Below are 22862 nucleotides of genomic sequence, written 5' to 3'. Positions count from 1 at the left end.
TTTAATCTTGCAGAATCAGGATCCTGACTGTAGCCATAGCCTGAAATTGGACATATTTAATCCTTCATTATTTCAACATTTATTCTTTGAACTAATACTTAGAAAAGTAATATTTCAAACTCTAGTGATAGCTAGAAGAAAACAAAACAGACTAAAATCCTTGACCTCAGTAAGCTTTTACTGGGTGGTAAGAAAATGGCCCTAGCTAGTGAAGTGGCAGGATGAAGACTTGAACTCAGGAAGGATGACTTGGCAGGAGGCATGTTGATTCACTCACTACATCAGCAAATACATGTGGAACTTCTGCTGTGGCTGAGTAGTGTGGTAGGCACTAGGATATGGCAGTGAACAAAACTGCCCCATCGCTGCCGGGAGCATATTGTCAGGTAGAGGCAATAGAGGAGAGCAAACAAAAGTAAACCATAAATGAGGAGAAAATCATAGACTGTGGTTAAGTGCCATGAAAGAAGTAACAAGGCAGTGAATGGGCAACACTTAAAATGTTTCCAGCAATTACCTATCTTAACCTCCTAGAGACCATACACAGATCCATGCTATTAGGGAAAAAAGAGGGAGGTGGTTCTGTTGAATATTTTGCAAATTGAAAATGAAGTGAGTCGTGCCAGGATCAGCTCAGGAGTGTAGACAGTAACAGTGCTGGGGTAAAAGGACTTGGCCCTCATTGGATCCCTCTTGCCTTGGTTCCTTTGGCACCTTCATTATAGTCTGATGGTTTGTAAACAAATTTGCACTTCTCTCAAAATGTTATAAAATACTCAATGTATGCCTTTAAAAGATATTTAAACATTTTTCTCTAAGCTGGTTCTCACAGGCATTTTATAATTTATTGTGGATCTCTGGATTTCTTGAATCCTGCCTTGGCCCAGGCTCTTATTAATTAAATGCTACAGAACAGCCTGTACTAAAATCTCCATGGTTCCTTGCGTAAAGGAATATTGGTGTTCCTGCACACCAGAAAAACATAATTTTGTTGCCCAAGCACCAGTGGGCATTTTTTCTCATCTACACAATTGATCCGACTGTAAAACAGTCATTTCCCATTCATTGCAAATAGTAAAATTGGGACAGTTAACATGATTTTTTTTCTCATAACTAAAGCATTTGTATGTGTGCCTTCTTGTGTATTATAGGAAAATTAGAAAATATAGATCAGTAAAAAGAAAAAAAACCTAAAAATAAAAAAATAGTGATACTCAGACTTTCTCTGGTCAAATAACATAACTTACAGACTTGTAAAAATATGATAAAATTCCCACTGCAGTAATTCAGGTAATAAAGAAATTTTTAAAATGTAATTTATCACTGCCTACTCTTCAGCTCTGAGGTGTGTCTTGAGGTTACTTGTGTGATCATGTTCTCTTTTATACTTTTTCTGTATTTATGTACACATATGGATATTCAGATATACATTCAGTCTTTTAAAAAATATTACAGTAATTTTGTGTTAATGTTTCTTTCAAGGTTAGCTTGTATTACTCTGGATAGGTTAGGATATAATCATGTTGAATGTAGGGGAAAGAGGCCACATTCCTGACAGATTAACATGTGAGTGAAGTTTTCAAGGACCCTAACATTAAACACTGAAGTTTTAATAAAATGTACTCTGAGCAAGACACCTGTAAATAAGTCAGCATTTATGGCCCAAAGAAAAATAATCTGGTCTTGGACTTTTATTTTTACATGGAAAAGTTGTAAAGACTTAAGTAACTAAGTCTATCCACAAAGAAAAAACAAATTTGCCTAATCTCTTATGGACTGTCATATAAAACCATTGTTTGTTGGCTTAAAGAAAGTCTGACAATAAAAGATACTAGCTTAAAAATATCTTTTATTTATTTAGCATTATATCATGGGTAATTTTTCATATTAATACAAATGGATCCAGTGCATTGTTTTTTTTATTTAATCTTTTAAAAGATTTTATTCATTTATTTGACAGAGAGGGAGAGAGAGCAAGAGAGAGAAAGAGAAAGAGCACAGCAGGAGGAGTAGCAGAGGGAGAGGAGGAAGCAGGCTTCCCACTGAGCAGGGATCCTGACACAGATCTCAAACCCAGGACCCTGAGATCATGATCTGAGCTGGAGGCAGATGCTTAACTGACTGAGCCACCCAGGTGCCCCCAATGCATTGTTTTAAATAACTCTAAATAACTGTATCATATTTCATATTGTGGACATACCTTAATTTATTCAGTTAACTCCCCTATTGACATCGTCTACAGTATTTTTCCTCTTTAAATAATGGTACAATTAACATTTTCATATGTGTGTCATTTGTTGATGGTTTATAATGCAGTATTTTTAAAAGCTGAATTATATTTTATTTATAAACTAAACATACTATATGAATTTGCCCTTGATTTCTAGAGTCTTACAGGTTTTTTATTTATTTTGCTTTACTATAAATTCACATATACAAACACACATATAAACAAGTGTACACACACATACACACACAGAAGAAAGATTGCATACATAGGGGATGCCTGGGTGGCTCAGTGGTTGAGTGTCTCTGCCTTTGACTCAGGCCTGATCCCAGGGTCTTGGGATTGAGTCCCACATCAGGCTTCCTGCAGGAAGCCTGCTTCTCCCTCTGCCTTCTCCCTCTGCTTTGAGGCCTACACAGACTCCTTTCTCCCTGAAAGCTTTCTTTCTGATCTTTTAAGCAGAAAATCCCCTCCCACAAAGCAGTTTCTCATCATTTGTGTAGCCGTTTTCTCAATCTACTTTGTGTGAAAGTTGGCACTGCACACATCTGTATCCTCTGGTAGATTATGAGCCTCTTGGTGGCAGATACCATTTTGGCTGAATGTAATACCCGTATGTGGGAAAAGCTCAAAGAAATATTGATTGGACCTGGGCAATTTGTCTAAAAAATAAAAAGTAGAGTTCGATATTTGCCTGTGAAGACCTATTCTAAGTAATAACTAACTACAGTTATTAAGGCAGTTTTGAGAAAAGGTAGTAATATAAAACTATCACATATCATATGTATATTTTTGGGTTTAGGAACCTTTTCCTTTACTGCTAGAACAAGAGTCAGCAAACTGTTTCTCGAAAGGGCCACATAGTAAATACTTTTAAGCTCTGCCAGCCTTAAGATCTCTGCTATAGCTACTCAGCTTGACCATTCCTGTGTGAAAGCAACTGTGGACAGTAAGTAATGAATGAGCATGGCTGTATTCTACTAAAATTTCATTCACAGGAATAGGCAAGGGGCAGGATTTGACTCTTGGGCTGCTGTTTGCAGCTCCTGTTCTAGAGGGTGTCTAGCTACATTTAGACTAACCTGACTTAACTCCAAATTCTGATTTTTCCATGTTGGCTCTTCTACTTACTGCGTGACTGAGATATTACATTAATGTTACCTCCTTCATGTTAGGCATCTAGCTCAGGGCCCAGCATTTCCTGAGCCCAGAAAAACAGTAGCCACTAACTTGCCTTATTAAATGTAGCAGAAGCATAGAAAGGGGGGTCAGAGAGCATGCAGCCCCCTTTTCCAACAGGAAGTAGCAAAATCCTAAGGATAAGGTAAGTGGAAAACCAATGGGATAGCAGAGACTATGAAATGACAGGGGCAGGTCTCACCAACAGAAGCAGTAATCCCCTAATTCATATGCTTTCCTGTGTGGTGAATTGAGGGTACACAGACACACATTTAGCCTGACACTTGCTGCTACAACAGCAATAGCATTAATAAAAGATTTTGAAGATTGTTTGGAGTGGCTGGAACTATGATGAAAGGTATAGGCCAAGGTTCAGGCAGAGTTACTGGTGAAAAATAATACCCGGAGATTTCAATGGTATTGCCTTTTTAACTAAAATACAAACAAATAATTAATTTTTGGCACATTGCTGACCTAATCATCACCAAACATTTCTGTTGCCTGTATGCAGTAGATTCTTTTAAGATGCAACACTTCAATCGCTTTTTTTCTCTGCCAGCAAGATGATGTCCAGACACTTGAGAACAGTGAGTAAGGCTCTCCACAGCTTGGCTCTAGCAGATTCTTTTATCCTCACCTTCGATCCCTCCTTTCCTTGCACAGAGCAGGCCTAATAGGTTGATTAGCTTCTTCATGTCCGCAAACACTGTCCCTCTCATTTTGCTGATGCCCAGTCTACGGCAGTTTCTGCTTTTATCCCACCCTGATTTTCTAGAGCTTTATAAGCCCATCAGTCCTGCACATCTCCCTTCTTTCCGAACCAGACCCGACTGCATTCTCCATAGAGTTCCTCACTAGCCCAGATCCAGACCATCTCTCCCTCCAGCGGCCAGGAGCATCCCTTTCTTTTGCTGTGCCTATGACATCTCATTCTTGATGCCTTCTGGAAATGCTCAGCAAGCATGGACAGTGACGCGCAGAGTAAGGGGAAACCTGGATTTGGAATCTGCAGACTTGAGTTTGTGTTCTGGCTTCCCCATTGACTCACTGTGTGCCCAAGATGGGCGAGTGGTTTAGTATCTCTGAGTCTCAGTTTCTTTACTTATATCAAGGGCACTATACCTCTCTGCCTTAGAGTGGTTTTGTGAAAATGAAAAGAGGGTAAACAAAGTGAAGAGTCTAGGAATCCTTAGAAGGTACCTGTCTCACTCAGGAAATGTTAACGAACCTGAACTGATTAGTGTTTGACTTGGTGTATCTCCCTAGTGATGTAATAATTTTGAAAGCAAACTGCACTGAAATGTATCTGTGGTTAGTGGCAGTGCCTGGAATATTTTTAAAGCTACTCAGTAAATTTATTTATTTTTAAATTGCTTTTTAAAATCCCCATCGAAGTTATATAAAGCACACCAGCTTCTATTTTTCAAATTTTTAAGATAGAATCAAGATCTTCATCAGAATCTGTTGTAGAGGGATGCTTTAAGATGATTTAAAAATCAACTCAGTTTCATCAAATCTGTAAATTTTGGGGGAATATACCCAAACAAATATTTTCCAAAGTACATAAGCAGACTAAATTGTTCTTTTTTTCATCTTCTACTTTGAGAAATGACTGCATCATGCTATTTAGTGCACATGTTGTGCCTCTAGCATTCCATGTTGACCAGCTCTCTCCACCAGATGCTCACTGCTTCAATTTAAACCCTCTATTGTTAATATTCTTTCCTACAAGGATGTAAATAAATCATGATGATCTGTATATATCCAGAGTATAATGAAAATTAAGCATATCAAATTAATGAAATTATTCCTCACATTTTTATGCATGTCCATGCTGAATAAAAGCTTGTAGATTATTTTATAATATAATGTTTCTCTGATGGTTCAGAATGAACCCTGTAAGGCAAATCCAGTCTCCATTTTGCAGGTTGGGAAGCTGAGATCTATAGAATTTAAAAATGAACTCTGGGGTAGCAGCCTAGAGCCTCGATGCAGTTTTCTCCACTGAGCGTGCTGGTATCCACACTAGATCATAGCTTCACTGCCCAGAGCTAGACTATGCCACAGTAGCCATGTAGGGCTTCCTTTTAAGGTCCAACATGGGATTTCAAAAGAAATTCTTTCTCCGTTTCTTGCATTTTTGGTTAAAAAAATGTCTAATGTAAGGGGAAAAAAGCTGATAAATAGAATTTGTTTTTATCATGATATATATGTTTATAGAATATACAGATAAAATTACCTCCAATTATGTACAAGTCACTTAGGTTTCTGTGTAAGGCTTTGGTGATTGAATCGGTATCCTCATCTAAAACAGAAATTGAAACAGTACTCAGAAACTTGTCAGAGAGGATAAAATGAGAGTGCTGCTGTACAAGTGCAATAGGAAAATGCATTTGCAAAACAAGCTATTATAATTTTCATTAAAATCGTAAATACATATATGGATAAATTAATCAAGTATCTTAAGGTCTCTACTTAAAATTAATTACTAGGTAATTAGCAACACCGAAAAGTTTCATTTTAGAAACTTCCATATTCATTACAAACTTACATATTCCATGAGCCTCAAGTTTTAATCAAGTTGTATGATGGAAGAGTTACAAAATTAGTCCTTACCGCATATGGGAGCATTTTAAAAGTTAATTAATTCTCTGACATTCAACTGTGTAACTAAATTACTTTATACAGTTGTTTAAGCACAATGTATATAATTTTCTGATTAAAATAAGAGCTAAAATCATCAGTAGCAATTACTATTTACCCACTTACTACCATACTACCCCTATCATCCCTGATAGCTCCTCCTCAGAATCTGAAGAGATTATTCTCCAGAGAATTTTAGAAACTTTTTGCTGTAACAGAATGAGGGAGAACTTTCAAGTTGCAGGTTTCAAAGTTAGCGTTTCTGAAGAAAATATGTTTTTAAAATCTTCAACTGAAGAAAAATTGTAACAAGTCTCTGCAGCAAAATACCTGCTAATTCACTATTGTTTACTCCGTGGTTTCTATTTAAATTTGTGCTGCTGTCATGATTTATTCCTACCTCACAGGATAATGAATCTAGATTTTATTTCTGTTCTTTGCCCAGGCTTGTACAGCAGGCAAAGTGTTTGAAAATCAAAGGAAAAGAAGATATTGACTTGGATAATCTCTTCAGAGGTAAAAACAAAGGAAAAACACAGACTATGCTTTTTGTTGTCAAGAATGTCTTATTTGTTTGCTGGGTTGACTTTATCATTCCTGTAGGTGAGAGTGGAATAGAGCTTGATGAGAGGAAAAGATTTGTGTTCTAATCTCAACCCTACAGACAGATAGGTTCCACTACTTCTCCATCCAACCTTGATTTTCTCATTTTTAAAGTGACAGGACTAGACTGTAATTTCTGTGGTCCTCACTCATGATAGGATAAACCAAAACCTATTGAGGTAGAGGTCTCTGTGGTGGAATCTCTGCCATCTGCTGAGCATGAAGGAGGGAAACTGGAAGTGTCTCATGGCCTTTTTATAGGCTGGGGGTGCGGGGGACTGGGAAATGTACCTCATTATTAAGATGGGCAAGAAGGTTGTTGGAGGAAAAGTTTTGTTTAAACTTAAAACTGAAAGCTGAAGGATTATTGGAGTGTAGGAAAAAGAATTGCATGGTTTCATTTAATTCTGTTTCTTTCCAGTTAAGGTTCGATATAGACAGAATCTCATCTATAATTTTGAGGTTATATTGCAGCAAGCTAAGGAATAAGCTTCCCCTTAGTTGTGTTTACTAAGTGCAATAATTTTTATTTTATCAGATGAAAACATTGGTAACTTATATTAGTGTCCTGTGTCTTCTGCCATCATAGTTTTGCGTGTTAACATCTCCCAGAACAGACAGCAGGAGCCCTGTTCCTCTTCCAGAGGAAAAGAAAATCCAGTGGGTTTTCTGCTGACTTGACCAAAAAGTGCAACAAATAAGCACAACTTTGTAGCACTGCACTCATCTCCGATAGGATTATTACCCATTACACTTTTCTTAAGGAAAAAAGAATATGGTTGGCAGCCACCGAACAAAAAGAACCATGACATCTCTGAGCAAAGCTAACCTGTTCACTTCAGGCAGGGACCAAACTCAGCTTGTGATTGGAACAACTCTTGATTTCATCTCAGTCACGAAGGGAGGAGGAATCTTTTCCACAGAAAATGGAAGGCAGTTAAGTTTCTTTGGTTTCATGGTGCATCCACACATTTCTCCCTAACCAGAAGAATTCTGTGTAACATCATCAGATCTGAACATTGCTTTAAATAAAATAAATTACTGATATTTTAGAAACTGCTCCATACAAATGTTCTAATCCATTTTACCAAGCCTCCTTACTGTAAACAACATGTGTTTTGGAACCATATAAGGAGCCCTTAAAAAGTGTCAGTGTTTTAATTCATATTTTGACACTTTTGAAACTATCTTCGCAGAGTAATTATGTATATGTTCCTGTTAAAACAGATACACAGTCAATTTTGTAATTCACATAGTAAAAGTAGTAATGAGGATCATCCTTATAAAAATAGAAGATATCACTAGCAAAATGTATTTGCATAATGTGAAAGATGAAATCTCTTCTAGCTTGTTCAGTGTATACTTATTCTTTTCTGCATCGCTTTTGAAAGGTCTGTTATGTCAACCTTAAAAATAAAACAGCCAGTTATTTTACCAGCAAAATGAGTTTATTTGGGAAGAGCAAAGAATTTCAGTTAGGGACAAGCAATAAAATAAAATAAAATAAAATAAAACCACCAGCAAATGGCAAATCCCAAAAACAAAGGAGAGGAATGTTACTTTATAGAGAAAAAAGAGGAAGTTGCTTTGAATGAAAGCTTTTGCAGGAGAGGAAGAGTTGAGGGTGTGATCATGACATTGAATGATTATTTAATATTTTCTTTTATTTTTTTGCCTGTAAATCAGAGCATAAATTCCAAATTCTTACTCTTGCCGTTGAGTATAGATTGAATAAATACCTTCTTAATTCATCAGGAGCATTTTTTTTTTAAAGGAAAATGGGCTAAAATTTGTTCTAGGCTTCTATGAGGGCAGATGTTACATTTTTGATATTTAAGGATTGTGTGTACATATGTACACACGCACATGGCAGCTTGTGTTTTTCATATCCTGGGCGTATTTTTAATTTTTACTCGTAAACATCTTTGTTTTCTAAATTTTACTCACAATAGATATTCTTGGCAGATATATAATAAAAAAACTACCTATAATTTTCAAGGATACTTCTTAGGGATACAACGTTCTTCCTTTTACCATAATAATGTATAAAAGTAATATTGGATGGTAGAAATATTTAAGTACCTCTATAAATTTGTTGAGGGAAACATGATTAACTAAAAAAATGTCCGGTAGTAAAATTGACAGAAGTTAATTTGTCTTACTAATCTATAGGTTTACAGGTAAAGCATACTGAGTTTTGCACATGAGACACGGCAAATGGTAGTTCTCTTTTCTGCCTTTTGTTATGTAAAACAATGCATGAAGATATCATTGCCATATGTGCTGCACCACATCCCTTCTCTGGAATTGAGTTGAGCATCTGTGTGGTGGCCCTTCAGGTTTTTACTGTTGCTCAGTGAGTGTCCCACAGAGAACTGCACAAAATCTCCTTTGAATACAGGTTGAGTGAAGCTAATTAAAGTACATTTTCCATTAAGTGTCAGAGACCTGCTCATTTTAGTGATCTGCCCTTTTGCCCACTTAGAGAGCCCAGACCCAGAGCAGCTAAAACTCAACTATTTGGTACCATAGATGCATGTCACTATCAAGGTCACCGCATAGCTCTACCCCAGGAGACATCTTTGGTATTGTGGAATGTTCAGCTAGAAAGCTTTTATTTTAACTCTTTACTATTTTTGTTTTCAAATGTGTAACTAAGGCTCACCTTTTTAAAAATGCAAAAATTTGGGCAGCCCCAGTGGTACAGCAGTTTAGCGCTGCCTGCAGCCCAGGGCGTGATCCTGGAGACCTGGGATCAAGTCCCACGTCATGGAGCCTGCTTCTCCCTCCTCCTGTGTCTCTGGCTCTCTCTCTCTGTCTATCATCAATAAATAAATAAATCTTAAAAAAAATCTTTAAAAAATGCAAAAATTTCATAAAGCAAAAAATACAAGAGATAAGCATGACAAAGATAAACATTGTTAATAATCCCTTACAGACTAATTTTCGATATAATAATTCATCTTTTGGTTTTGTTACCATTATAAAATCATATTTGATGAACTACCATTGACTTTTTTTCTCTAGTTGCTGGTAGATCATGGCTCTCTTTCTAATAAGTCAGTGCATATTCACTGGCTAGTTTCTTTTTCTTATTTTTTAAGTAATAATTTTAGACAAGGTCAAGAGATTACACAAATTTAACCACTGGGTGGGTCAAGAAATAGAATCTGAGTGGAAGCCCCCCTCATGCTGTTCAATTATCACCTCCTGGCAGGACAATCCCTCTTCTGATTTCTGTCACTGTTAGCTGCTGTGGCCCTGTTTTGATCATTTTATAACTGAAATCACACAATATATATTATTTTATGTTTGACTCTTTGCTAACATTGCATTCGTGAATTTCACTCGAATCGTGGTTTGCTTGTTTGCTTATTCTCAGAATTGCATCTTATTCAATTTTATGAAGGTGCCACAATTTGTCCATTTTAATATTGGTTGCTTTCAGTTTTGCCCTCTCAGCAGTGGTGCTACTAGGGACATTCTTGTATGTGATTTCGTGGATATGTGTATGCATTTCTGTAGGGTACATACTGAAGAGGGAAATTTCTGGGTAATTGAATGGGTTTATATTTAGGAGCTGGTATCAAATATTTTTACAAAGTCTTTGCACCAGTACATTCTTGCCAGCACAGCTTGGAAACTGCAGGTACTCCACATCCTTGCTAGCAGGTTAATGCTTGTCAGTCCCTAATTTTAGCCATTTATTTGGGTCTGCAGTACTGTTTAATTATGCTTTTAATTTTGCATTTCCCTGAGGCCTAATGGGCTTGAACACATTTTCGTGTTTACTGGCCATTTGAATATCCTCTTTTGTGAAATATCTTTCCCATTTGTCTTTTAGATTGTCATTTTCTTATTGATATATAAGAGTTCTTGATGTCTGTAAACAAATCCATTGTTGGTTAGATATATTGCAGGTATCTTCTCCAGTCTATGATTTGCCATTTCACTCTCTTAATGGTGCCTTGTGATAAATAGAAAGTCCAAGATTTAATAGAGTACATTAATCCTTTCCATTTTGGTTAGCACTTCTAGTGTCCTATTTAAAAACTTTTGCCTATTACATGTTCATGAAGATATTCTGTTTTTTATTCTAGAACCTTTATTGTTTGATCTTTCAGATTAAAATCTATATTTAGATCTACAATACACCTGCAGCTGATTTTTTATAAATGGCATAACATAGGAGCCAAGATTAACTTTTTATATGAATATTCAGTTGACCCAGTACCATTTAGTAAAAAAAGACCTTTTCCCCTATTGCTTATCATAAATCAAGTGACTGTGTTTGTATGCGTCTATTTCTGGATTGTGTTCTATTCCTTTGGCTTGTCTATTCTCATGCCAGTACCTTACTGATTTAATTACTATAATTTTTTAACTTTATATAATAAATCCTGATAGCCAAAATGCCACTCTTCCCATTTTCTTTTCTTTTTCTCTGAGATTGCCTGGCTATTCTTGTTCCTTTGCATATCTAAAGAGCTTATCTATTCACACACACACCACACACACACACACACACACACCAAACAGCATACCCTGATTTTGACTGGAATTGCAGTGAATGTATAGATCAATTTCAGGTGAATTGGCATTCTCTAATTCATGAGCATGGTACATCCTTCCATTTAATTAGGCATTCTTTAGTAGTTTTCAATAATGTTAGGCAGTTTCTCTCAGCTAGGACCTACAGTATAATGTTGAATAGATAAATGATAGGAAGGCATCTTTCAGATCTTTCAGGAGGAAAGCTTTCAGAAGTTTACTATTAAGTATGAGGTTTGCTACAGTTTTTTGTAATGTTTTTAATAGATTGAGAAAACTGCCTCCTCTTTTAGTTTGTGTTTTTATTTTTATGAATAGGTGTTAAATTTTATCTAATGCTTTTTCAGCATCTATTTGGATGATCACATGTTTTTTCTCTTTATTCTGTTAATGTGATGAGTTATAAAGATTCTTAAGGAAATTTCTTCTTAAAGTTTATCATATTTTTGGAAAAATTTGTGTAAATTATATATGTAATACTCAATAAATTTCAATAAATGAATATTCATGTATCAGCACCCAGATCAAAACATAGAACCAATATTTCTTTACCAATGCAGGTAGAGTCCACCTTACTGAATATGCAGTGAATTTCAGTTACCATGGTTTCATTAAATAATTCCAGTCCCCTAACAACACAATTCAGATTTTAGTTACACAGTGTATTAACTGTGGGCCATTACACCAAGTACCAGCCCTTGTCCACAAATCACTACCTAACAGATCTGCGTAATGATCAGTGACCAGTGATGTCTCTTCTTTCACAGTCTGTCAGTAATTGGTCCCAGCACATCTGTTATTCAGTTCACATACTGACAGCAGTGAATGTGGTTATGTTGCCTACTTGCTCCCAGTGAGAAACACATGTGTTGTTTTACAAAAGTGGGTACTCCAAAGAGTATTGGCCAACATATATGAAAGTACAGTAAAAAAAACAAAGTGATAATATTAGAAGTGAAATTCTAATCAAATGTCAACAGATTTATATAAAAAGCCAGCCATGGAGATGCTGGCACTGCCCCCCCCATTTGAGAGATTCTAACTGTGCTGCCAGAGGAACTCAGTGAAAACACTCTCTGATATAAATGAGAAGATGGTTGAGACAAACTAGGTGAGTATGTCCTGTAGGAAGTGATATTGGAAGGAAAAAAAATCCCTTCACATTAAGGGAACTCAGAGAGATTTTACAGCATTGTAGATGGAAAAGATAAAATGTTGGAAGGAGATCCAAACTTGGAAAGGAGTTTGATAATTTACCAAAGCATAGAAAAGATGCTTGCTCTACATCATAACTATAGGACAAGAGGAAAGTCAACACTACTCAACTCTTGATAAGTTTTTTAGAAAGAAATAAACACTCTCAGTGTCTTTAATGTTTTCAATCACAGTGTACTAAAAATATTGCTACTATTTTTTTAAATTTCTCTATATAATTATAATTGACAGTAAAGATTTTTACTATTTTGAATATTTGTAAAGGTCATAGAGAAATCAAATTTATAAAGGTCATGGGGAAATCAGTTTTCCTCACTGCTTATTAAGCCCATCTTGTATTTAGCTCACTTTCAGCTTGCACGATCATTTTTACAGTCTAACTGCCATGCTGAGAGAACTTCTTATATTTTATAAAGGACTTTTTCAAATATGTTCATAAAAGAAGTTGGTCTATGAATTTTCTTTCTTGTAAAGACCTCATTATGGTTAGGTACGAAGAGTATGACGACCTCATAAAATGAACTGGGAAGTTATGTACTCTTTTTCCATTCTCACAAAGAGTTTATGTAAGTAAGAATAGTGCCATTTCTTTCGTAACTATTTAGACAAAATTCACCAGGAAGACTTTCTGAGCCTGGACTTTTTTAATGGGAAGAATTTTTTTGTGTGTATTTTCTTTATTGGAGTTCAATTTGTCAACATATAGTATAACACCCAGTGCTCATCCCATCAAGGCCCCCCCTCAGTGCCTGTCACCCAGTCACTCCATCCCCCTCGCCCAACTCCCTTTCCACTACCTCCTGTTTGTTTCCCAGAGTTAGGAGTCTCTCATGCTTAGTCACCCTCTCTGATTTTTCCCACTCATTTTCTCTCCTTTAATGGGAAGAATTTTAATTAGAGATTCAATTTCCTTAAGTATTTAGATACTTAGTATTTAGATTTTTTAAATGTTTTACTTGGACTATGTTGATTTTTTTCTACTGTGCATTTGTTTTCTCCTTTATTCTATGATTATATTTCAATTTTCTTGCTTTAATTTTTTGTGATTTATTATTACTATTGTTTTTTAACTTCTTTAAATGACTACCTAGATCATTTTATTTTTTAATATATGCACTTAAAGCTATTAGTATTAATCTAAGCATCACTTTTCTACATTAAATTTTTTTTGATTTGTCAAATTTCATAATCAATTAACTCAAAATATTTTCTCATTTACACTGTGAATCATTTTATCTATAGGTTGATATGTAATACTTCACTTACAAATAGTTGTGGATTTTATTATCTTTTATTTATTGACTTCTAGCTTTATTCTACTGTGGTCAAAAAACATATTTTGAACAATGAGTTTGTTAATCATGTTATTAGATCTTCTTTATTTTTACTGATACTATTTTTTTTTTGTCTGCTTGGTTTTTCTGCTTTTTTTTCCTTCTGTTTGTTCCTGAAAGAAATGTGTTAAATCACTCTTCTATGATTGTGAAATTTATGATTTTTCCTTTTACTATATATATTTTTTCATACTATATTATTAGGCTTATATAAACTAAGAATTATTATATATTCCTGATCAATTCCCCTTTTATCATTTTCTTAAATAAATTTATTTTTTATTGGTGTTCAATTTGCCAACATATAGAATAGCACCCAGTGTTCACCCCGTCAAGTGCCCACCTCAGTGCCCGTCACCCAGTCACCCCCACCCCCTGCCCTCCTCCCCTTCCACCACCCCTAGTTCGTTTCCCAGAATTGGGAGTCTTTCATGTTCTGTCTCCCTTTCTGATATTTCCCACTTATTTTTTTCTCCTTTCCCCTTTATTCCCTTTCACTATTTTTTATATTCCCCAAATGAATGAATGGAATATTACTCAGCCATTAGAAACGACAAATAACCACCACTTGCTTCGACGTGGATGGAACTGGAGGGTATTATGCTGAGTGAAATAAGTCAGTCGGAGAAGGACAAACATTATATGGTCTCATTCCTTTTATCATTTTGAAATGTATCTTTATTTCTTCTAGTACTTCTTTCCCTAAAGTCTACTCTGTCTGGTATTAATGTAGCACGTCAGTTTTTTCTAGTTAGCATTTGGATGGTTAGTGATGGTTAGTGTTAGTCTTGCCATCCTTTTATATCCTCATCTGTGTGTTTATATTTCAGTATGTCTCTTGCAAGTGATATGTGATATTTACTTTGATATCAAACTGACTGTAGTAGTCTTTTAATTGGAGTATTTAATACATTTATATGTAATATTTTTACTATTACGTTGGGTTTATATCAATCACTTTAATAATTCTCTATTTTTCTTAATAGTGTCATGTTTATTTTTATATTTCTTGCTTTATTAACCAAGAATTTATTTCATCATACCATTTTCCCCATATGTTACCTTGTTGTTGTGCATTTTTAATGTTGTTTTAGTAGAAAACAACATTAATTTTAATGTTGATTTAGTATCCATCTTTTTATAGGATCATTTTTCCTCTGTGAAAGGCTCCTTCTTGTATTTCTGATGGCTATGAGTGGCTATGATTTTTTTTGTCCATCAATGTCCTTCTTTTGCCTTAAGTTTTGAAGAATATTTATACTGGTTATACAATTCTAGATTGGCAGTTAATTTTTATTCAGGTTATTTTTTAATTTTTTTATTTATATATTCATGACAGACATACACGGGGGGAGGGGGGGGTCAGAGATACCGGCAGAGGGAGAAGCAGGCTCCATGCCAGGAGCGGGGGACTCCAGGATCATGCCCTGGCCCAAAGGCAGGCGCTAAACCACTGAGCCACCCAGGGATCCCCTTATTCAGGTTTTAAAGATGATGTCTCATTGTCTTCTAACTAACATGGTTTTCCTCGAGAAGTCATTTGAGGTTTTATTGTGTCTCCTTCGAAAGGAATGTGTGTTGGGAGTGTATCTTATTGTCTCTGGCTACTTAGATATTTTTGTTGTCTTTGGGTTTCAGAAGTTTTATTATGTAGTGCCCAGATGTAGGCCTCTGTCTTTGGGGGATTCAGAGTGCTTCTTTTTTTCTTTTTCTTTTTTCTTTTTTTTTTTTTTCTTTTTTTTTTCATAGTGCTTCTTAAGCCTGTGGGTATACCTATGACTTTTATTATTTTGAAAATTTTCTTGACTGCTATCTCTTTAATATTGCTTATGCTCCATTCTCTTCTTTCTCTTCTTTTAAGAGTCTACCTATAAATATATTACACTATTTCTTGATTACATGTCCTACGTGCTATTTTCTGTGTTTTCTTTCCTCTTTGAACTATATGCTTTAGTTTGGATTTTTTTCCCACTAACCTTTCCTTAAGATCAATACTCTCTTCAACAGCTTCCAAACTGCTCTCCCCAAAGAATTTTTAGTTAACTGCATATTTCAGTTCTGGAATTTTCATATTATGATTATTTTTTTTTCATATTATGATTATTTATTTACTTATTTGAGCAAGAGAAAGAGAGAGCACAGGGGGGGAAGGGGAGAGGAAGAGAGAGAATCTCAAGCAAATTCCCTGCTGAGCATAGACCTGATGTAGAGCTCAATCCCAAGATCCTGACTGAGACCATTAACCAAAATCAAGAGTCACTTAGCTAACTGAACCACCAGGCATCCCAACACATTATGATTTTTAAAATAGATTATAATTTTTGAGTAAAGTTCTTTATTTTGCCATCTAATTTCTTAAGCACATTAGTCATAGTTATTAATTCTGTGTCTTATAATTCTAATCTGAATCATCTGTGGGCCCGCTTTTCTTGTCATCCTTTGTAAGTAGGTTGGTCTCCTAAAGCTACTCCATCATAACTGGGGGTAGAATTCCTGCCATATTCTTGCTTAACAGCCACAAAATTTCACTGGGTGATTCTACAATAATTTATTTAATTTAATTCTCATTTATTAACATTTTTTTTTCAGCCTTTACATTTAAAACCCACACACAGTAAATACTCATACAATTATATGTGGGCATTTGTGGGAATATTTTTAAGGATTAATATCTGAAAGTGAAATTGTTTAATCAAAAGTTGCACATTATAAATTATGAGTGTTACTGTCAACCTACCTTTAAAGTGTACATACCTATATACTCTCCTAACAACAAAAGAAAGTAATTATAATTACTTTACCCTTGCACATAATGACTATTGCTTATTCCTGCCCTTTGTCCATTTTATTCTTCCTTATGTCATTATTGCAGATTTGAAGCTGACTTAATGTATTATGGATACCAATTATTCATTGTTATAGATCTTAATAATTTTTGTATATACTCCCATCTTGTGCTCCTACCTTGAATGCTTTTTTCATTTTTTTAACTAAATTAAATATGAATTTTCAGGTTTATCACTTTTTTCTTTCATGGTTTCTAGTTTTAATTTCATCCTTATTCCAACATTAAGGTCATAAGGAGTACATATTGTGTTAGAAAATCTGTGGTCTCATCTTTTTAACATTTAAGTCTGTACTCTATATGGAATTGATTCTTATGTAAGGCTTTTTTAAATTATTTTTTTATTTAAATTCAATTTTCCAACATATAGTATAACACCGAGTACTCATCCCATGAGGTGCCCTCCTTAGTGCCTGTCACCCAGTTACCCCAGATTTTTATGTAAGGTTTAATGTAATAGTCTAGCTTATTGTATTCCTGAATTGTTTCAATAACATTTAAAAAATAACCTATCTTATTTTCATACTAATTTGAATAGTCTTCATATAGGAAGTTCTGTCATATGCTTGAAACTTACAAGCTCTACCATCGATGATATTATGTGTGTGTCCAAGACTCCCTTCATACCTAGATTTGCGGGTGCTGCCTTGTACCAAAGAGATCTGAATACAGTGGAGGAAAGCCACTGCTGAGGTATCATTAGAAAGTCAAAGTCTGGAGAGACTGAAGAAAATCAGAGTAAGGAGATACATAGCATCAGAGTAACAGGAAGTTGGGAAACCACAACGAGGGAGCCAAAACTGAAAATGAAGGATTAAGCAGTATACCAGAAAGCCATAACTTGTGGGCCTACTCATAGGTTTAAAAGACATAAATCTTCTCAGACATCTTTTATTTCACTTAGTTCTCTCTAGAAGGAGGCTCAGAGTTACGAAACTCACTGGTTTTACACACACATTAAAAAGCCTTCAGCACAGCCTCTGTGTGTTTATTTACCAGGAATTTTTAATTCATGGAATTATAGTGCAAGTTGCTGTGAAGGCCTAGAGTTAGTGCTTTTGGTTTTGTAGCACATCACAAAAGTAGTTGTTCCTCTGTGTGCCTAGAGATCTTTAACCACCACTGAAGGAATAAGTTGTTACTACTTACGCTGGAGCATGCAGCAGAGTGTCTGAGAGAGGGAGCTTAATAGCAAATTGATATTTGGAGCAGCACTGGGTTTTTGGTTCTGAAGAGGTGGTTTTTTGAGGCTCATGTTTCAAATTAGTGTTCTGTCTGTCCAAGCATCTGTCTCACTTCAGACCAGCAGTGTTGCAGCTCCATAGACACGGATTGCTCAGAGTTTGGAAATGCTCAGTGATCCCTCAGAGTGAATTTCATGTTTACTGCATAATTTCTTCATTAGGTTAGAGACTACCACTAACATGGCCTTTAAAATTGGTGAAAATACATTCCTCCATTTTTAGTTTAGGTAAAGGATAGAAACATAGAAAGTTATCAGTGGTTACACTTTGAGTAATATATTATTTAGAAAACTGACTTATGCTATGAGCTGTATATACACTGAATTTTAAGGGCCTTCTTGGGCTTCATGCCCTGTGGCTTTGCTCTCACAGGGAACTGAGGGAAGAGGTGACTCTGCCACAGACTTCTGACATTGTCCATGGGAGTCATCTCAGATAAAAAGCAAACTGTTGGTTTAATTCTGATGTGTAAGTCATCCCTCTCATCCTCACAAGAAAGAAGCTGAACAAACTGAAAATCAACAAGTCTTTCAGATACATCAGAGAGTGGAGGTCCTGCACTCAAGGGAAACTCTTTTACCAGTTTTACTTGTTATGCCCTGGAGGAAAGGCAGTTAAACAGCTCCAATCCCCTCCAGCTATGTGTCTCACAGAATGAAAGGGAAAATGAAAAGGCTAGGAAACTTCCTAAAGCCACAGAGACTTAAGCCCATTAACAAAACAAAACAAAAGTCAAAAAAAAAAAAAAAAATCCCTAGTTTTAACCATAAGACTCTAGACCACTTCTCCCATCTGTACTTTGACCACCACATCAGTAGGACTCCAATATAGTAACAGTAGGTTTATAACAGAGAACCTGAGACACAGACTGTTTAAGGAGTTTCTAGGGAAACCCAAAGACAATAGAGAAGGAAACAGGACACTGGAAGAAGTTGAAGCCTGACATTCTACAGATAAACCAAACACTGAGCAGCCCAACTGCTAGCCATTTTAACATAAAATCTCACACAAAAGACCTTTTACCCAAGTTCCTATTATCTGATACATCATGTCAGGCTTTCAACAGCAATTACAAAGCATGCTAAAAGGCAAAACAAACCCACCACAGACTAAAGAGATGAAACAAGCATCAGAACCAGGCTCAGATATGGTGGACATTTTGGATTATCGAGATGGGGATTTAATCATGATATAGCTATGTAATTATAGAACTATGATAACTCTATTGGAAAAAAAGACAACATGCAAGAATAGAGAGGTAATATAGGCAGAGAGGTGAAAACTCTAAAAGAGAATCAACAGGAGATGCTAGAAATAAAAAACACGGTAAGAGAAATGAAAAATGCTTGGGACAGGCTCATCATGGTTTGTGGCCAATGAAAGGATCAGTGGGCTTGAAGTGATGTCAGTAGAACTTCCCAAATTGAAAAGCAAATAAGAAAATGAAAAAGATGCTACAAAATATCCAAACTGAGGAACCATTACAAAGAGTAAAATACATGTAATGGGAAGACTTGACGAAAGATCAACAGGAGCAAAAGAAATATTTGAATTAGTAATTGCTCAAAATTTTCCAAAATTAATGACAGACACCAAACCCTGGATCCAGGAAGCACAAAAACACTAAAGAGGATGAATATGAAAAGTTCTACACGTAGGTATATCATATTCAAAGTACAAAAAAAATTAAAGACAAAATCTTCAAGGAAGGCATAGAGAAAAACACCTTACCTGTAGACAAGTGATAGGAATTACATTGGATGGGCACCTGGGTGGTTCAGTCGGTTAAATATTGTTGTGCCCAAGATTGCGAATCCGAGAAACCACCAAGGAGCAGACACCGATGCAAACACACGAGGGTTTATTTACAAGCTCCAGCCTGGGTCCAAGTATACCCGACAGCGGAGCAGGGACTTGGACCCCGAGACTAAGAGGCATAGCAGCTTTATAGGGGCCAGTGGCCAATGGGATACACAGAAAGTTGCACAGTCATGTCGGTCCACACGCAGGTGGCCGATTGAATTACAATTTACCCTATAGTATCCATTTGAGCTGGCCTATTACTTTGGTCAGAATCGGCGCAGTTTTGGGGGGCACAAAGCAGGGTTACATTGCTATGAGCCGATTTCCGATTAGGGTGTGCCCAGCGGCTCGACTAGGGTAGGGCAGCGCCTTAAGCAATAAGCAGGTCATGTGGGGGTTATACAGGAGGTGGCGGGTGCAGCACAAGACGGAGTTAGTCCTGCTCTGCTTGTCCAGGGGTAGGGGATTTTTTAAATTTCCTGGGTCCCACAATATCTGCCTTGGGCTCAGGTCATGAACCCAGAGTCCCAGGAGCAAGCCCTACATCTGGCTCCCGGCTCAGCAGGGAGTCTGTTTCTCCCTCTGCCCCTCATCCTACTCTACTCATGCTCACTCACACTCTCTCTCTCTTTCTCTCTCTCTCTCAAATAAATAAATAAATAAATCTTAAAAAAAAATTACCTTGGATTTGCTTCAGAAACCATCTAAGCTAAAGGAGAGTAGAGTGAAATATTTAAAGTGTTAAAAGGGGAAAAAAAAAAAAACACAACCAACAGTTCTGAACACAGGGAGTTTATCATTCAAAAGTGAAAGAGGAATAAAGGCTTTCTCAGACAAACACAAACTGAGGGGATTTATCACCAGTAGACCTGCCTTGAAAGAAATGTCAAAAGAAGTTCTTCAGAGAAAAAGAAAATGATATGGGTCAGAAAGTCAGACCTATATAAAGAAAGGGCATTAAAAAAAGGAGCAAATAGAGGTAGGTAGGATTAAAATATCCTATTTTTCATATTCTTAACTGATCACAGTTTGTTCAAGTGCTTTTCAAAATGATCATAACACCAATTTATGGGGTGATTCTAACTTATGGATAAGTGAAATGAATGAAATTTTAAAGAAAGTATAATTAATAAGCTAAGAAAGGAGAGAAATCAAATTATGTAAAATATTCAATTAAAATCAGAGAATGGAGGGACGACTGGGTGGCTCAGTTGTTGAGTGTCTGCCTTTGGCTCAGGGCATGATCCCAGGGTCCTGGAATGGAGTCCCACATTGGGCTCCCTGCAGGAAGCCTGCCTCTCCCTCTCTGCCTCTCTCTGTGTCTCTCATGAATAAATAAATAAAATCTTTAAAAATAAATAAAATCAGAGAAGGGAGAGAGAGAGAGAGAGAGAAAACAAAAAAAGACACAAGTGCAAAAAATGCTAAATGGATCAAGATATAAATGTAAGACATAACACAGTAAAACTTGTAGAAGACAATGTAGGAGAAAATCTAGATGACCTTGTGTTTGGCAGTGAGTTCTCAAATACAACACCAAAGGCACAATCCATAAAAGAGAAACATGAGAAGTTGGATTCCATTAAAACTAAAAACTTCTGTTCTGTGAAAGACACTGTCAAGCAAATGAAAAGACAAGCCACAGACTGGAAGAAAATATTTGGAAAACATATATCTGATAAAAGACTTGTATCCAAAATATAAAAGAACTGTTAAAAATTAACCATAAGAAGACAGTCCACTTCTTAAGAGGGCAAAGATATGAACAGACACTTCGGCAGACACAGATGGCAAATGAGCACATGAAAAGATGTTCAACATGTATGTCATCAGGGAACCGCAGATGACAACAGTTCAATACCCTGTACACCTGTTCGAATGTCTAAAATTCCCCAAACCAGTGAGGGTGTGGAGCAACAGGGCCTGTCATTCAGTGCTGGTGAGAACACAAAACAGTATGGCCACTTTGGAAGAGTCTGGCAGTTTCTTTCTGAAAACTAAACACAGAATTACCATACTGTCCAGCATTCCTGCTCCTAGGTATTTATCCGAATGAGTTTGAAACTCATGTTCACACAGAAACCTACACACAAATGCTTATAGAGGCTTTATTCCTAATAACTAGAAGCTGAAAACGACCAAGGTATCCTTCAGTAAGTGAATGGATAAACAAACTTTATACGTCCATACAGTGAATATTATTCAACATTAAAAAGAAATGAGTTTTAAAAAAAGGTGTATTGCTCAGTGAAAGAAGCCAGTCTGAAAAAAAAACTGTATACTCCATGATTTCAGCTCTAGAATATTCTATAAAAGGCAGAACTATAGAAACAAAAATAATCAGTAGTTTTTAGGAGTTTAGGGTGGAGGAGAGCAAGGAGAGATGAATACATAGAACACACAGGCTTTCAGGAAGGTGTATCTATTCTGCATGAAACTATCCACCATAATGATCAATGCAGGGCATTATACATTTGTTAGAACCCATGGCACCGTGTAACACAGACTGGATCCTACTGTAAACTATAGACTTTAGTCCCTAATGATAATGTATCAATATCGGTTTATCACTGGTAGGATGCATACCATACTACTGCAAGATGCTAATAGTTCCCATATTAATAGGGAACTCTGAGGGGTTGGGGGGAGAGGGGGACCGGTGGAACCCTCTGTACTTTCTGTTTAACTTTACTGTAAACCCCAAACTGCTCTAAAACATAAAACATTAATATTTTTAAAAATGTGATTGTAGTACTTAGTATTTCTGTAATGACTCTGCAATACTTAGTGTGATGTGGGCCAGATAAAGGAATGGACCAAGCTGGAGTCAGTGGGGAGAGGCGGGAAACTGTCTGCAGGTGGCTGCAAGGTGATTCTAAGGACAGGAGCTTGGTACCCACAATGAAGTCAAGGGGAACATTCTGACAAGTGAAAGGAAACTGATGGCATAATAGGCATACGTGATGAATATTCACAATTTCAGTCTAGAAAGTTGTTGACAGCCATCACAAACATCTGTAGTGCTATAAGACAAAATACAGGATGCACTGGTTCTTTTGGAGCATTGATACAGCCTCTGTTCTTGATAATACTCTCCTGCAGGCAGTCTGCTACTTTCTTTAGATGTCACGAAATAATAATAAGGGCTTTCAAGGTAGAATTGAATGTAACAAAAGTTTCTCATTAAACAGGAGAGCTGTTAGCCTTAACTTTGCTTA

The 22862-nt window shown here is 36.2% G+C and overlaps 1 protein-coding gene across 12 annotated transcripts in view; it reads left to right on the top strand.

Moving 5' to 3' along the window:
- L3MBTL4 (L3MBTL histone methyl-lysine binding protein 4) overlaps window positions 1–22862 on the top strand; it is a 499515-nt gene that overhangs the window by 382337 nt on the left and 94316 nt on the right. For 11 of the 12 annotated variants that reach the window (XM_038543799.1, XM_038543800.1, XM_038543805.1 and 8 more), the window contains one exon: window positions 6495–6565. The exons of the other annotated variant lie outside the window; for it this stretch is intronic. In XM_038543799.1, coding sequence (XP_038399727.1) covers window positions 6495–6565 — 71 coding nt within the window. The remainder of the gene's footprint in view (window positions 1–6494; window positions 6566–22862) is intronic. 12 annotated transcript variants of the gene reach the window in all.

This window comes from Canis lupus, chromosome 7 (genome assembly GCF_011100685.1).
Source record: "Canis lupus familiaris isolate Mischka breed German Shepherd chromosome 7, alternate assembly UU_Cfam_GSD_1.0, whole genome shotgun sequence".
NCBI lineage: Eukaryota > Metazoa > Chordata > Mammalia > Carnivora > Canidae > Canis > Canis lupus.
The sequence above is the reverse complement of the archived record's forward strand: the minus strand, read 5'-3'. Positions and strand labels throughout refer to the sequence as shown.